This window comes from Emys orbicularis, assembly GCF_028017835.1.
Source record: "Emys orbicularis isolate rEmyOrb1 chromosome 5 unlocalized genomic scaffold, rEmyOrb1.hap1 SUPER_5_unloc_1, whole genome shotgun sequence".
NCBI classification, from domain to species: domain Eukaryota; kingdom Metazoa; phylum Chordata; order Testudines; family Emydidae; genus Emys; species Emys orbicularis.
The window spans coordinates 31,941-47,788 of record NW_027045133.1 but is presented as its reverse complement, the minus strand read 5'-3'; the positions used below and the strand labels follow the sequence as shown (position 1 = coordinate 47,788).

At 40.0% G+C, this 15,848-nt stretch overlaps 1 protein-coding gene across 3 annotated transcripts in view; it reads left to right on the top strand.

Annotated features, from left to right (window-relative positions):
- ST3GAL5 (ST3 beta-galactoside alpha-2,3-sialyltransferase 5) overlaps positions 1-15,848 on the top strand; it is a 52,945-nt gene extending 37,097 nt beyond the window's left edge. For all 3 annotated transcript variants that reach the window (XM_065422878.1, XM_065422879.1, XM_065422880.1), the window contains 3 exons: positions 1,227-1,413; positions 8,062-8,220; positions 13,190-15,848. In XM_065422878.1, the coding sequence (XP_065278950.1) occupies positions 1,227-1,413; positions 8,062-8,220; positions 13,190-13,453 (610 nt within the window). In that variant the 3' untranslated portion in view covers positions 13,454-15,848. The remainder of the gene's footprint in view (positions 1-1,226; positions 1,414-8,061; positions 8,221-13,189) is intronic.

Genomic DNA, 15,848 nt, shown 5'->3' with positions numbered 1-15,848 from the left:
ACTTTGCCTTGAATAGTCCCTTGAAATATGTGTTAACTTCCTATGCTAAACTATCTGTTCCATCTTGCATTTAGCAGTGACACTCGGATGTTAAGGCTTTGTCTACACTGCACTTTCACAGGTGTGAAAAAACCAAACACCCGAGAATTACAAAAGTGTTACCGACAAAAAGCGCCAGTGTGGACAGTGCTACCGCCTCTCGTTGGGAGCAGATTTATTTTGTCTGCGGGAGAGCTCTCTCCCGCTGACAAAGAGCGGCTACACTGCTCACCTTTTAGTGGCATGGCTGTAGTGGCACAGCTGTGTTGCTAAAAGGCGCATTTTGTAGACATAGCCTTAGTCTACACTACAGAGTTAGGTCAACACACGGCAGCTTAAGTCAATGTAACTATAGAAATGTCTACACTTCAGTTTTGCTCCTGTCACTGTAACTGCCCTGCTACGCTGACTTAACTCCACCTCCAGAGTGGCGTGGAGTCAAGGTCGATGTAGTTAGGTCGAAGCAGTGTCAGTGTAGACACTGTTTTGTGTATGTTGACTGTTCCTGGCTTTCAGGAGCCATCCCACAATGCCCCACACTGACAGTACAATCGATAAAAGCACTCCCCGTGAGGGGGCACACTGCTGACACAAGGAGCAAAGTATAGATATACACAAGCAGTGTAATTAGTGCGGCAGCTGTATGCCGACGTACGTTAGGTCAATTTAATTTTGTAGTGTACACATGACCTGAGTTAATTTCCCAGACCTGCAGAAGAGCTCTGTTTAAACTTGAAAACTTGTCTCTCTCACCAACAGCTGGTACAATAAACGATAATACCTCATCCACCTTGTCGCCTAAATTCCAGTCAGTTAGAATTGTGCAAACCCGTATAGGACATTGGGATTCCTGAGATGTCATTGAATGGGTAATTTTGACTTGAAGAGCCTTTTATTACTGGTGGTGATATGCAGGAAGCTTGCTGTTTGCCCCTCAGAGCCCTAGTTGAGTTATAGGGCAACAAGAAACATGAACACTGCAATAGTATTTGTACAGTTGCTTTTCAGAGCGAGGCCACCCATTGAGGTTTGTTCTTGTTACCAGGGGAGTAATTTATTGATGTATTCAAATAAAATTTGGTGAGCCAACTAAAACGTGTTACTTAGGTATTTAAAGTCACTTGTATGGTATTTTAATGACATCAGATACCATGTTTATTTATTGTGTTTTGTTTCACTTTTTTTAGATTAAATGATGCACCAGTTCAGGGCTACACAGATCATGTTGGTAACAAAACTACCATAAGGATGACCTATCCAGAGGGAGCCCCACTTTCTGAAAATGAATATAACCCTCAGAGCTTGTTTGTTGTTGTCTTATTTAAAAGTGTCGATTTCAATTGGCTTCAAGCAATGGTAAAAAATGAAGCATTGGTAGGTATAAACAGTTGACTTATTGCCTGCGTATCTTGGTTTTCTGATGCACAGAAAACTGACTTTCCAGTTCTGTCGCTCTTTTACTGTATTGAATTCTTCACAAGCAGTCAGGGTGGATTGTTTTAAATCAGCAAGCAGGAAACTTTGATTTAAATATTCAGTTTTAATCCTGTTTTGCATTTGTACTTTTGAATGATTTTTCTAAAGAAAGGTTGATTCTCATTGGTTGGTATAACGTGGTACTACTTTTCGCTAACCAGGCGGGTACACAATATTTAATAGCACAGAGAGTACACTTATAAAGTTTGCGGATGATACCAAACTGGGATGGTTGCAAGTGCTTTGGAGGATAGGATTAAAATTCAAAATGATCTGGACAAACTGGAGAAATGGTCTGAAGTAAATAGGATGAAATTCAATAAGGACAAATGCAAAGTACTCCACTTAAGAGGGAACAATCAGTTGCACGCATACAAAATGGAAAATGACTGCCTAGGAAGGAGTATTGCAGAAAGAAATTGGGGGGTCATAGCAGGCGTGTTGTACGAGAAGTAATTCTTCCGCTCTGCTCCACTCTGAGTAGGCCTCAATTGGAGTATTGTGTCCAGTCCTGTGCTACACATTTCAGGAAGGATGTGGACAAATTGGAGAAAGCCTAGAGGAGAGCAACAAAACTGATTAAAGGTTTAGAAAACATGACCTGTGAGGGAAGAGTGAAGAAATGGGGTTTGTTTAGTCTGGAAAAGAGAAGAGTGGGGGGGATATGATAACAGTTTTCAAGTACGTAAAATGTTGTTATAAGGAGGCGGATGAAAATTTGTTCTCCTTAACCTCTGAGGATAGGACAAGAAGCAATAGGCTTAAATTGCAGCAAGGGTAGTTTAGGTTGGACATTAGGAAAAACTTCCAAACTGTCGGTGGTTAAGCACTGGAATAAATTGCCCAGGGATGTTGTGGAATCTCCATCATTGGAGATTTTTAAGAGCAGGTTGGACAAACACCTGTCAGGGATGGTCTAGAACAGGGATTGGCAACCTTTGGCATGCGGCTCGCCAGGGTAAGCACCCTGGCGGGCCGGGCCGGTTTGTTTACCTGCTGCGTCCGCAGGTTTGGCTGATCGCGGCTCCCCCTGGCTGTGATTCGCTGCTCCAGGCCAATGGGGGCTGTGGGAAGTGGCGCGGGCCGAGGGATGTGCTGGCCGCCGCTTCCCGCCACCCCCATTGGCCTGGAGCGGTGAACCGCGGCCAGTGGGCGCCGCGATCAGCCGAACCTGTGGATGCGGCAGGTAAACAAACCGGCCCGGCCCGCCAGGGGGCTTACCCTGGCGCGCCGCAGGCCAAAGGTTGCCGATCCCTGGTCTAGACAATACTTAGTCCTGCTATGAGTGCAGGGGACTGGACTAGATGACTTCTTGAGGTCCCTTCCAGTCCTATGTTTCTATGACTTGCATGCGTTTAAGCAGTTACATAGCTTAACATAGATTAAGTCTGATTCTTAATTTTTATATTTTTGTTAGAAAATGCTGAATGACACATTTATGTACTAGATTGATTTATTTTTTTAGCAGTGACTTTTCTAGCTGCATTATATAGGAGATAGTATGGCTTAGTGGCTAGAGAACTGAACTGGGACTCAGGAGATGTGGGTTTAATTCCTGGCTCTTCCACTGGCCTGTGTGACCCTGGTAGGTCACTTCTCCATGTCCCTTAATTTTCTCATTTATAAAATAGGGATAGTAATACTGTGACCTCTTTTGTAAAGTGTTTTGAGATATAAAAGATGAGAGGCTCTATATAAGGACTACGTGGTTGTCATATTATTATTGGTATTATTTGGATGGAAATTGGAATTTAATTAAAAATGCACGAAAAAATAGCATTTTAAAATTGTTTTTGTTAAAACTACCTTAAATATGCTTGATACATAAGAAAAAAAGTATATCAAATTTTTTTGCATTTAAAACCAATTGATTTATTAAACAACGAAAGCATTATCTGTAGTTAATTGAACTGATTTCTTTCTGGTTGTCATGTCCATCAAGATTTTATAACTGGTAGATCTCGTCCTGTCCCCTCGTGTTTATTGATAGATTAAAAGAGGAAAACAAGTTTTCTGCTTTTTAAGCTTCCAGCTGGTTTCACAACTTTGAATGAATTAATCATTGTACTGAACTACTTGAATAAACTGAAATGAAGAAAATATTTTCTTTGCACCTGCAGTAGGGGCTAGATCTGTCAAAAGCTGGTGTAACACTTCAACAAACCCTGGTTCTAGGTTCATAGCCAATGAGTTCAAATAGTTCAGTGGTTTAACTTTTCTGGCAGCAAACATATACTGTTTGAATATTATTTTAATATTTAAATTATTGTAATATATTTTAATAAATTTAGGCCATAACATAGCATCATTTCAAATTTAATTTGAAATATATCTTCTAAAAAAAATTGAATTAAAATAAATCAAATTTTTGTGCTTTTTTTATCCACCTTGCAAGCAATCTATTTGTTGCAATACTTCGTTATTGTTCATGTTAGTACATCCATGTAGTACTGTATGCTCACACTGATGCCTTTCATCCAAGTGTCTTGATCCTTTACACGCACTAAACATCAAAATACCTTATGTGCTCAGTAAAGTATAGTTCATTTTGTATTTGGGTTAAGTGACTTGGTTAAGGTTGTAGAGGCAGGAACAGAAAACAAGTGTTCTGACTGCCAGTCCCCTTCCTTAACCGCTAAACCACATCATGCTCGTGTAGGGGTGTTTGTGTTATGTGTAATAGATATAATTAAATAAAAATGTCACTAGTTGGTATTAGCTGGCGTTGGTTACTGCCTTTCAATTTCTGTATGAAGATTCATTTGTTGCTTAATGTATATTTAAAGAAATAGATCTATATGCAAGAGACACCTGAAGTATTGTATTTTATTGATTAGAGTTATTATGCAAACATGAAATGCCATAAATTATTCAATAGTGATATATTTAATAGAAAATCTGTCACAATATTTAGCAGTTTGTGCACATAATATTATATTATAGATAACGCAAAGGAAGGTTAAATTCTATGGTTTTGCAACCTGAACTAGTTTATGTAAGGCTTTTAGACTTGCAGAATTGACCACGACTACCTATGACTTTGCGCATGCATTTAGGTAGAATATACTGTTTTATTACAGTGCTCGGCATTATATGTTCTGCTTTATATATAATATATATAAAAATGCTTTATATATAATACAAGTGACACTAATGAAGAAATTATCCTTAAATTATCCTTTGAATTTAAATATTGGTGATATCACACTGAGTGATTATTGATTTTTAGAGTTAACAGGCAAACGTATTATATTTGTGGAACTTTGAGGAACTATCACTGAGTGATCTATTGGGCCCAAGCAATGTGTAGTTTTATAGAACACAAGCACACCTTTCAGAAAAAATTGCACAATTTCACATAGCAGCATTATGTTAACAACTATCGAATGCACCCTCTGATCTGAACTGGATATTTGACTGACTTTAAAAAGCAACAGAGGGTCCTGTGGCACCTTTAAGACTAACAGAAGTATTGGGAGCATAAGCTTTCGTGGGTAAGAACCTCACTTCTTCAGATGCAAGTAATGGAAATCTCCAGAGGCAGGTATAAATCAGTGTGGAGATAACGAGGTTAGTTCAATCAGGGAGGGTGAGGTGCTCTGCTAGCAGTAGAGGTGTGAACACCAAGGGAGGAGAAACTGCTTCTGTAGTTGGATAGCCATTCACAGTCTTTGTTTAATCCTGATCTGATGGTGTCAAATTTGCAAATGATGGTGCAGTTTCTTAGTGTATTCCTCAGATCCCACTGAGGAATACACTAAGAAACTGCACCATCTACTCAGGACACTCCCTACACTAACACAGGAACAAATCAACATACCCTTAGAGCCCCGACCGGGGTTATTCTATCTACTACCCAAGATCCACAAACCTGGAAATCCTGGACGCCCCATCATCTCGGGCATTGGCACTCTCACTGAAGGACTGTCTGGATATGTGGACTCCCTACTCAGACCCTACGCCACCAGCACTCCCAGCTATCTCCGTGACACCACAGATTTCCTGAGAAAACTACAATGCATTGGTGACCTCCCAGAAAACACCATCCTAGCCACCATGGATGTAGAGGCTCTCTACACAAACATCCCACACACAGATGGAATACAAGCTGTCAGGAACAGTATCCCTGATGATGACACAGCACAACTTATTGCCGAGCTCTGTGACTTTATCCTCACGCACAATTATTTCAAATTTGGTGACAATATATACCTCCAGACCAGTGGCACCGCTATGGGCACCCGCATGGCCCCACAATATGCCAACATCTTTATGGCTGACCTGGAACAACGCTTCCTCAGCTCTCGTCCACTCACGCCCCTTCTCTACCTACGCTACATTGATGACATCTTCATCATCTGGACCCATGGGAAGGAGACCCTGGAAGAATTCCACCATGATTTCAACAGCTTCCACCCCACCATCAACCTCAGCCTGGACCAATCTACACGGGAGGTCCACTTCCTGGACACCACAGTACAAATAAGCAATGGCCACGTTAACACCACCCTATACCGAAAACCCACCGACCGCTATGCCTACCTTCATGCCTCCAGCTTCCACCCCGGACACACCACACGATCCATCGTTTACAGCCAAGCACTGAGGTACAACCGCATCTGCTCCAACCCCTCAGACAGAGACCAACACCTACAAGATCTTCACCAAGCATTCTCAAAACTACGATACCCACACAAGGAAATAAAGGAACAAATCAACAGAGCCAGACGTGTACCCAGAAGCCTCCTGCTACAAGACAGGCCCAAAAAAGAAACCAACAGAACTCCACTGGCCATCACCTACAGCCCTCAGCTTAAACCTCTCCAACGCATCATCAGTGATCTACAACCCATCCTGGACAATGACCCCTCACTTTCACAGACCTTGGGAGGCAGGCCTGTCCTCGCCCACAGACAACCTGCCAACCTTAAGCATATTCTCACCAGCAACCACGCACCGCACCATAACAACTCTAACTCAGGAACCAACCCATGCAACAAACCTCGATGCCAACTCTGCCCACATATCTACACCAGCAGCACTATCACAGGACCTAACCAGATCAGCTACAACATCACCGGCTCATTCACCTGCACGTCCACCAATGTTATATATGCCATCATGTGCCAGCAATGCCCCTCTGCTATGTACATTGGCCAAACTGGACAGTCACTACGCAAGAGGATAAATGGACACAAGTCAGATATCAGGAATGGCAATATACAAAAACCTGTAGGAGAACACTTTAACCTCCCTGGCCACACAATAGCAGATGTTAAGGTAGCCATCTTACAGCAAAAAAACTTCAGGACCAGACTCCAAAGAGAAACTGCTGAGCTCCAGTTCATTTGCAAATTTGACACCATCAGATCAGGATTAAACAAAGACTGTGAATGGCTATCCAACTACAGAAGCAGTTTCTCCTCCCTTGGTGTTCACACCTCTACTGCTAGCAGAGCACCTCACCCTCCCTGATTGAACTAACCTCGTTATCTCCACACTGATTTATACCTGCCTCTGGAGATTTCCATTACTTGCATCTGAAGAAGTGAGGTTCTTACCCACGAAAGCTTATGCTCCCAATACTTCTGTTAGTCTTAAAGGTGCCACAGGACCCTCTGTTGCTTTTTACAGATTCAGACTAACACGGCTACCCCTCTGATGACTGACTTTAGTGGCTCTAGTGTCGTTTTATGGGCTTAAAACTGCATATAGTACATTCTAATAATGAAAAGTCCCTGTATTTTTGTAATATCAGAAGAGAAGTCATATTACAGCAATAGATATAACAAATATTTTTCATAGGGATTTTTTGGGAAAGAATGTGCCCAATGTACAGAAAAGGCACCCTCTTCTTGCATCACTTTTCTTATTTGCTCACTATTACACAATTTATGGAGAGAAACATAAAATGAGCCTGATTCTGATCTTTCTCCAGTTTAGCACCAGTGCACATCCATTGACTTCTTTAACATTCTGACATATTCTGGCATGAGATCAGAATCGGGCGCGCTGAGTCTCATTGCTCTTCTCTCCTTCCATCCTACAACACTTGTCTTTAAATGTACACTGTCAGCTAGAAATACAGTTAATTTGAAAATGTGAGTAAAATAGTTTCAGGTCCTACACCTGTTTGCGAGTCACTCAGCCAACTGTTGTGGAATTTTGATCATGTTCTTCCTCTCTTTTCAAATGCTTTCTCTACCGTGTTGCTGTGGGAAAGCCCAAATAGAGGCAAGAGGGGTGGGTGGATGGGTGAGTGACTGTCCACGGAAGTGCAGTCACATGTTCAAAGTAAATGAACTAAACAGATAAAGAATTGCATTTTCTCTTTCTCTCAACTTAAGTATTATTTGTTTAAAAGAATTCAGGCATTTGGAAATTCTACATCAACGTCCTAGTAAGTCTTTGCCATAAATAATTTCTGATGAGATGTGGACAATCTTATGTTTTAATAATATTGAGTTACATGCTAGGCCCCAGTATCAATTTGCCATGTCAAAGTATTTGTTTCCCTGTGTTTAATTGATTTTTTTTTCTCTTTAGCCACTATGGGTGCGACTATTTTTTTGGAAGCAGGTGGCTGAGAAAATTCCTGTAACACCAAAACAGTTTCGTATTTTAAATCCGATCATCATTAAAGAGACTGCCTTGGATATACTACAGTACCCTGAGCCTCGATCTAAATTTTGGGGCTGGGATAAGGTAAGATACCTTTTTTTGGAAGGTGCTGGATAGATACATTTAACTCCTTCGAAATCTAATACGACAAGATCAAATAAAAAAGAGTTTGGACTTTTAATTCAGTGTAGTCTCTTTGTGCAATTTCTCAGTCATTGTAAAACACCAAAGTCTTCTCTTCTCAAACACTATTTGTATTTTCTTTAACATTCCCTATTAAATATTTGTAAAATAGTGGGGTTCAGTGTTCTCGTTAATCATAGAAAAAGTACAAAATCTAGGGCCATTGTAGTTTTTAATTTAGGGGTTAGGCTTGTTTATGTTCACGTAAGGTGACCTGCATGTGATTTTTTTTTTTTTTTTTTTTTTTTAAATACCCCAAAGTTTTAAAAAGAAAGTACTTCTGTGAAATGCATTAGGGATGCAGGTCTTCTCAATACCATGTACCTGTGGTAGGCCATGCACTGCATTTAAGCATTAAGAATTTAAGGCTTTTTGAATCATTTGTGTGTCCCTTTTTTGCTGAGGAGGATTTTGCCTAAGAATATGTCTACACTGTAAGAATAGGTGAGTTCTTCACTTGGGTAGCTCACTTGGGTTAAAATAGCAGTTATTAAGCAATCAATTTGTAAGCACCTGAAGGATAGTAGGGTAATAAGTAATAAGCATGGATTTATCAAGAATACATCATGCCAAACCCCAACCTAATATCCTTCCTTGGCAGGATAACTGGCTTTGTGGATATGGGAGAAGCTGTAGATGTGATATATCTTGATTTTTAGCAAGGCTTTTGACACATCACATTCTCATAAGCAAACTAAGAAAATGTGGGCTAGATGAAATTATAAGCTGTGTGCACAGCTGATTGAAAGACTACTCAGAGTAGCTATCAATGGTCAGCTGTAAAGCTGGAGTGGGAGCTATAGAACATAAGAACGGTCATACTGGGTCAGACCAAAGGTCCATCTAACCCAGTATCCTGTCTTCCGACAGTGGCCAATGCCAGGTGCCCGCAAGGGAATGAATAGAACAGGTAATCATCAAGTGATCCGTTCCCTGTTGCTCATTCCCAGCTTCTGGCAAACAGAAGCTGGGGATACTATCCCTGCCCATCCTGGCTAATAGCCATTCATGGACCCTATCCTCCATGAATTTATCTAGTTCTTTTTTGAACCCTGTTACAGTCTTGGTCTTCACAACATACTCTGGCAAAAAGTTCCACAGGTTGACTGTGCGTTGTGTAAAGAAATACTTTCGTTTGTTTTAACCCTGCTGCCTATTAATTTCATTTGGTGACCCCCAGTTCTTGTGTTATGAGGAGTAAATAACACTTCCTTATTTACTTTCTCCACACCAGTCATGATTTTATAGACCTCAATCATTTCCCCCCTTAGTCATCTCTTTTCCAAGCTGAAAAGTCCCAGTCTTATTATTCTCTCCTCATACGGAAGCCGTTCCCTACCCCTAATAATTTTTGTTGCCCATTTCTGTAACTTTTCCAGTTTCAGTATATCTTTTTGAAATGAGGGGACCACATATGTACACAGTATTCAAAATGTGAGCATACCATGGATTTACATAGTGGCAATATGATATTTTCTGTCTTATCTATCCCTTTCCTAATAATGCCCAACGTTCTGTTTGCTTTTTTGATTGCCACTGCACATTGAGTGGATGTTTTCAGAGAACTATCCACAATGACTCCAAGATCTCTTTCTTGAGTGGTAACAGCTAATTTAGACCACATCATTTTATATGTATAGTTGGGATTATGTTTTCCAATGTGCATTACTTTACATTTATCAACATTGAATTTCATCTGCTATTTTGTTGCCCAGTCACCCAGTTTTGAGAGATCCTTTTGTAGCTCTTCACGGTCTGCCTGGGACTTAACTATCTTGAGTAGTTTTGTATCATCTGCAAATTTTGCCACCTCCTGTTTACCCCTTTTTCCAGACCATTTATGAATAAGTTTAATAGGAGTAGGCCCAGTCCAGACCCCTGGGGGACACCACTATTTACTGCTCTCCATTCTGAAAACTGACCATTTATTCCTACCCTTCGTTTCTTATCTTTTAACCAGTTACCAGTCCATGAGAGGACCTTCCCTCTTATCCCATGATAGCTTACTTTGCTTAAGAGCCTTTGGTGAGGGACCTTGTCAAAGGCTTTCTGAAAATCTAAGTACACTATAATCCACTGGATCCCCCTTGTCCACATGCTTGTTGACCCCCTTCAAAGAATTCTAGTAGATTGGTGAGGCATGATTTCCCTTTCCAAAGCCATGTTGACTCTTCCCCAACAAATTATGTTTATCTGTGTGTCTGACAATTTTGTTCTTTACTATGGTTTGCCCGATATTGAAGTCAGGCTTACTGTCCTGTAATTGCCAGGATCACCACTGGAATCCTTTTTAAAAATTGACGTCACATTAGCTATCCTCCAGTCATTTGGTACAGAAGCTGATTGAAATGATAGGTTACAGATTACAGTTAGTAGTTCTGCAATTTCACATTTGAGTTCCTTCAGAACTCTTGGGTGACTACCATCTCGTCCTGATGATTTATTACTGTTTAGTTTATCAATTTGTTCTAAAACCTCCTCTAATGACACCTCAGTCTGGGTGAGACAGTTCCTCAGATTTGTCACATAAAAAGAATGGCTCAGGTTTGGGAATCTCCCTCACATCCTCAGCCGTGAAGACCAATGCAAAGAATTCATTTAGTTTCTCTGCAATGGCCTTATCGTCCTTGAGTGCTCCTTTAGCATCTCAATCGTCCAGTGGTCCCACTGGTTGTTTAGCAGGCTTCCTGTTTCTGATGTATTTAAATTTTTTTTTGCTATTACTTTTTGAGTCATTGGCTAGCTGTTCAAATTCTTTTTTGGCCTTCCTAATTATATTTTTTCACTTCATTTGCCAGAGTTTATGCTCCTTTCTATTTTCCTCACTAGGATTTAACTTCCACTTTTTCAAGGATGCCTTTTTGCCTCTCACTGCTTCTTTTACTTTGTTGTTTAGCCACAGTGGCACTTTTTTGGTTCTCTTACTATGTTTTTTAATTTGGAGTATACATTTAAGTTGTGGATTCATGCTTCATTCATTAACTTCTGTTTTCTTTCATTGTTAATGCAAGGCCTACACTGGGCCTTGTACTGTTCAATATTTTCCACTGATGACTTGGATAATGGAGTGGAGAATGTGCGTCTAAAATTTGTGGATGACACCAAGATGGGAGGGGTTGCTAGCACTTTAGAGGACAATATTAGAATTCAGAAAGACTTTGACAAATTGGAAAAGTGGTCTAAGATCAGTAAGATTAAATTCAATAAAGACAAGTGCAAATTACTACTCCTAGGATGAAAAAAAAAAAAAAAAATCAAATTCACAACTACAAAATGGGGAATAACTGGGTAGGTGGTAGAACTGCATAAAAAGATATGAGGAATCAACAAAAATGATACAAAGTTTGGAAAACCTGATCTATGAGGAAGGTTTTTAAAAAAAAAAAAGGGGGGGGGGCATGTTTAGTCTTGAGAAAAGAAGTCTTCAAACATGTTGTAAAGAGCTGTTATAGAGGACTGTTTTAAAGAGGACAGTGATCAGTTGTTTTCCATGTCCATACAAAAAGTAACAAGGAGTCTGGTGGCACCTTAAAGACTAACAGATTTATTTGGGCATAAGCTTTCGTGGGTAAAAACCTCACTTCTTCAGATGCATAGAGTGAAAGTTACAGATGCAGGCATTATATACTGACACATGGAGAGCAGGGAGTTACTTCGCAAGTGGAGAACCAGTGTTGACAGGGCCAATTCAATCAGGGTGGATGTAGTCCACTCCCAATAATAGATGAGAAGGTGTCAATTCCAGGAGAGGAAAAGCTGCTTCTGTAATGAGCCAGCCACTCCCAGTCCCTATTCAAGCCCAGATTAATGGTGTTAAATTTGCAAATGAATTTTAGTTCTGCTGTTTCTCTTTGAAGTCTGTTTCTGAAGTTTTTTTGTTCAATGATAGTGACTTTTAAATCTGTAATAGAATGACCAGGGAGATTGAAGTGTTCACTTACTGGCTTATGTATGTTACCATTCCTGATGTCCGATTTGTGTCCATTTATTCTTTTGCGGAGGGACTGTCCGGTTTGGCCAATGTACATGGCAGAGGGGCATTGCTGGCACATGATGGCATATATAACATTAGTGGATGTGCCTGTGAATGAGCCCTTGATGGTGTGGCTGATGTGGTTGGGTCCTCTGATGGTGTCGCCAGAGTAGATATGGGGACAGAGTAGGCAACGAGGTTTGCTACAGGGATTGGTTCCTGGGTTGGTGTTTCTGTGGTGTGGTGTGTAGTTGCTGGTGAGTATTTGCTTCATTACAGAAGCAGCTTTTCCTCTCCTGGAATTGACACCTCCTCATCTATTATTGGGAGTGGACTACATCCACCCTGATTGAATTGGCCCTGTCAACACTGGTTCTCCACTTGCGAAGTAACTCCCTGCTCTCCATGTGTCAGTATATAATGCCTGCATCTGTAACTTTCACTCTATGCATCTGAAGAAGTGAGGTTTTTACCCACGAAAGCTTATGCCCAAATAAATCTGTTAGTCTTTAAGGTGCCACCAGACTCCTTGTTGTTTTTGTAGATACAGACTAACACGGCTACCCCCTGATACTTGACACCATACAAAAAGTAGTTGACTTAAGCTGCAGCAAGGAAGATTTAGGTTAGATGTTAGGAAAAAATTTCTAACTATAAGGATAAATAAGTACTGGAAGAGGCTTCCAAGGGAGGTTTTGGTATCCCGGTCATTGGAGGTTTTTAAGAATAGGTTAGACAAACACGGCAGGGATGGTCTAGCTATACTTGGTCTTGCCTCAGCGCAGGGTGATGGTCTACATGACCTTTAGAGGTCCCTTCCACCCCTACATTTCTATGACTCTGAAAACTGATAAAGGAGAGAGATGTTGTATTGTAAATGTTTATTTTTCTTTTTAGAATGTTCCCACAATTGGGGTCACTGCAGTTGTTCTGGCCACACATTTATGTGATGAAGTGAGTTTAGCAGGATTTGGATATGACCTCCGCCAACCCAACACACCTTTGCACTACTATGACAATCTCTGCATGGCTGCAATGGAAGGACAAACTATGCATAATGTGACAACTGAAACAAAATTCCTACAAAAACTGATCAAAGATGGGATTGTGAAAGATCTCAGTGGAGGAATACAGTGTGAATTCTGCAAAAAACCAAGCTAATGACTGGAACTGAGAGCACAGACTGGATTAGAGGTTCCTGCAGCCTTGCTAGCAATAGCCCTTTCAGTGCTCTCATCCCACAAAGACTTTGAAGAATCTCTCTTCTTTGTATTTCTGTTGCTTTTTAATGTCAAGTTGAATTTGTTGTATTTTTTTATTTATTTTGAGTCCAGGTTTTTACCTTGCACACTTTTTGTGGGTAATTATCAATACAGTTTTGAGTTTAGAGAGATTCATTTAAAATGTCATGTTTTAAGCTATCTGAAGGAAAACAGAAAATTTAAGGGTTTTATATGTGAAGGGCACTCACGGACCTAGGTGTGTGTTGCCTAATCTGGGGAGAGAAGAATTGTTCCCACTGAAGTGGTGTTGCCTTTGTGGGTCCATTTGTCAGTACATGATTCCTCTGTGCATACAAAGAAAAGCAAAGGTGTGTGTTCGTAAGAGAACTTGCTTTGTTGCTTGTAGGTTCGCTATTCTTTGGTAGATCATCCACTTGTATAATCTTCCACAGATATTTAGGCTACTCCCTTTCTGTGCTGATACCTATTTTTTGGGGGGTGAGGGGACAGGGAGCAGGAAAGGGCAAAACTGATGTCAGTGGAGCTGAACAGTAAGTTCATTAATGCCACATCTAATCATGCCTGGTATTTAAATCATTGACCGGTGTGAATGCTTTAGAATTAGAATGCTGGCCACTTAAACACTTGACACATTTGGGCCTGACCATGTTATAACCAGATTTAGCCTACAGTAGATATCTAACCTGAGGCCAAACTCTTCTCTTTCCCATTTCTGGCTCCCAAACACCTGGTCATAATGTGGTTGGGTCACAAAAAGGTTTAAGCATCACTGTTACAGGAACAGCATCAACATGAATTCCAGTCCTTTTTAGGGAGGGAGTTAAAAAGTAGTGTTTGGGGCTACACCTGCCCTTTTGCTATTTTATAAAAATGTTTTAGTCCTTGCTGCTGAGTGAAAGACCCACAAACGAAATAGAAACTTACTATGTAGTAGTCGGAGTGAAACTGACTACAGACAAAGTAAAAGAACGGAAAGATTTTATTTAATCTCCTTCATGGTACAGTAGGTATTAACTTGCAACAGTACTATGTAAAATAAAAATTCAGATTCAAATATAGTTTAAGTTGATAGTGGCCCTTTTATGTTGTGAATATGGTGTATGCTTCTTAATTGGAAGGGAGAGAGTGGAATTGTTTGCTTTGCAGACCACCTAATAAACTGGCAATTCTGTGTGCACAAATAACTTATGAAGAAGAAATTGCCTTTGAGGAAGTAGTATGATCTACTAGCACTGTACAATGTCTTCTAAGTGCAGATTGCTTTTAAAAAATCCTGTATAAATGTACTTTCTAATGACCAGAAATCAATGCAATTGAAAGAAAGCGGGATTGCAGATTTGTGAGCAAGTCTGAACTGTTTCATTTTATTGTGCAAATAACACAGTTGTGGTTATTGAATTGCTTGATTTTGAGTGCTGTCTGTTACTCAGAGCGAGTGAAAAATGCTTTATTTGAATGTGAAATCTTACCAGAAAGTTAATAGAAGTGAACAGGTGAAATATAATTATATGAATTACAGGAATCACTTTGACTTTCCAGGTGACAAACCTTCCTATTAGTTCCTTATCATATGGTAAGATACACTAGGCATATTTTTAAAATTAGCATCAGGTTAAATTGCATCAAGAAAATAGGACGTGGAATGGAATATAGTATTCATAATTGCCATGAAGAGTAGGTCTAATGGATGATTGTGTATGAACGCAGAAGTTGTACTGGCTATGGTTGTGGAGAGACAATAAAACAATGCCAGTTTACAAAGTGTAACATTGAAGATAGTGGCTATGAGCCTGATCTTTCCTAAGCACCCACACATCCCCTAAAGTGAATGATTAGAAATCACGCTCTGTGTGTTCAGGGCTCCATTTGTGCAACAGCAATAATATTAATCTAACTTCCTCCTCGTAACTTGGAACAAACTAATTTTTGTAACAGCAATAAATTTCTAGTCCATGTTTTTGTATGCTTTTAAGTATAGATCAAACTGTTTACTTGAAAAATTACTGATATGTAAAGAGTTTTTACAGATAGTGTTTCGTTTAATATAACATGTTGATTATTATTCCCTTATAGTTAAGATGAAAGCAAGCGACCTTAACTCCATTCAATATTACTGAAATATGAAAGGGTTTGGGAAAGTTCAAAATGTGCATATGGACAGTAGTACACTGAAGTCTTTCAAAGCGCTGTTACACAAACGTTTTGTTATACATCAACTGTTAGTTCACCAGGACTTCACACTGTTATGACTTAAGAATATGAAAATGTGAACTTAATAGAATGAAAGTATTATTAAAGCAATCAGTAACGTC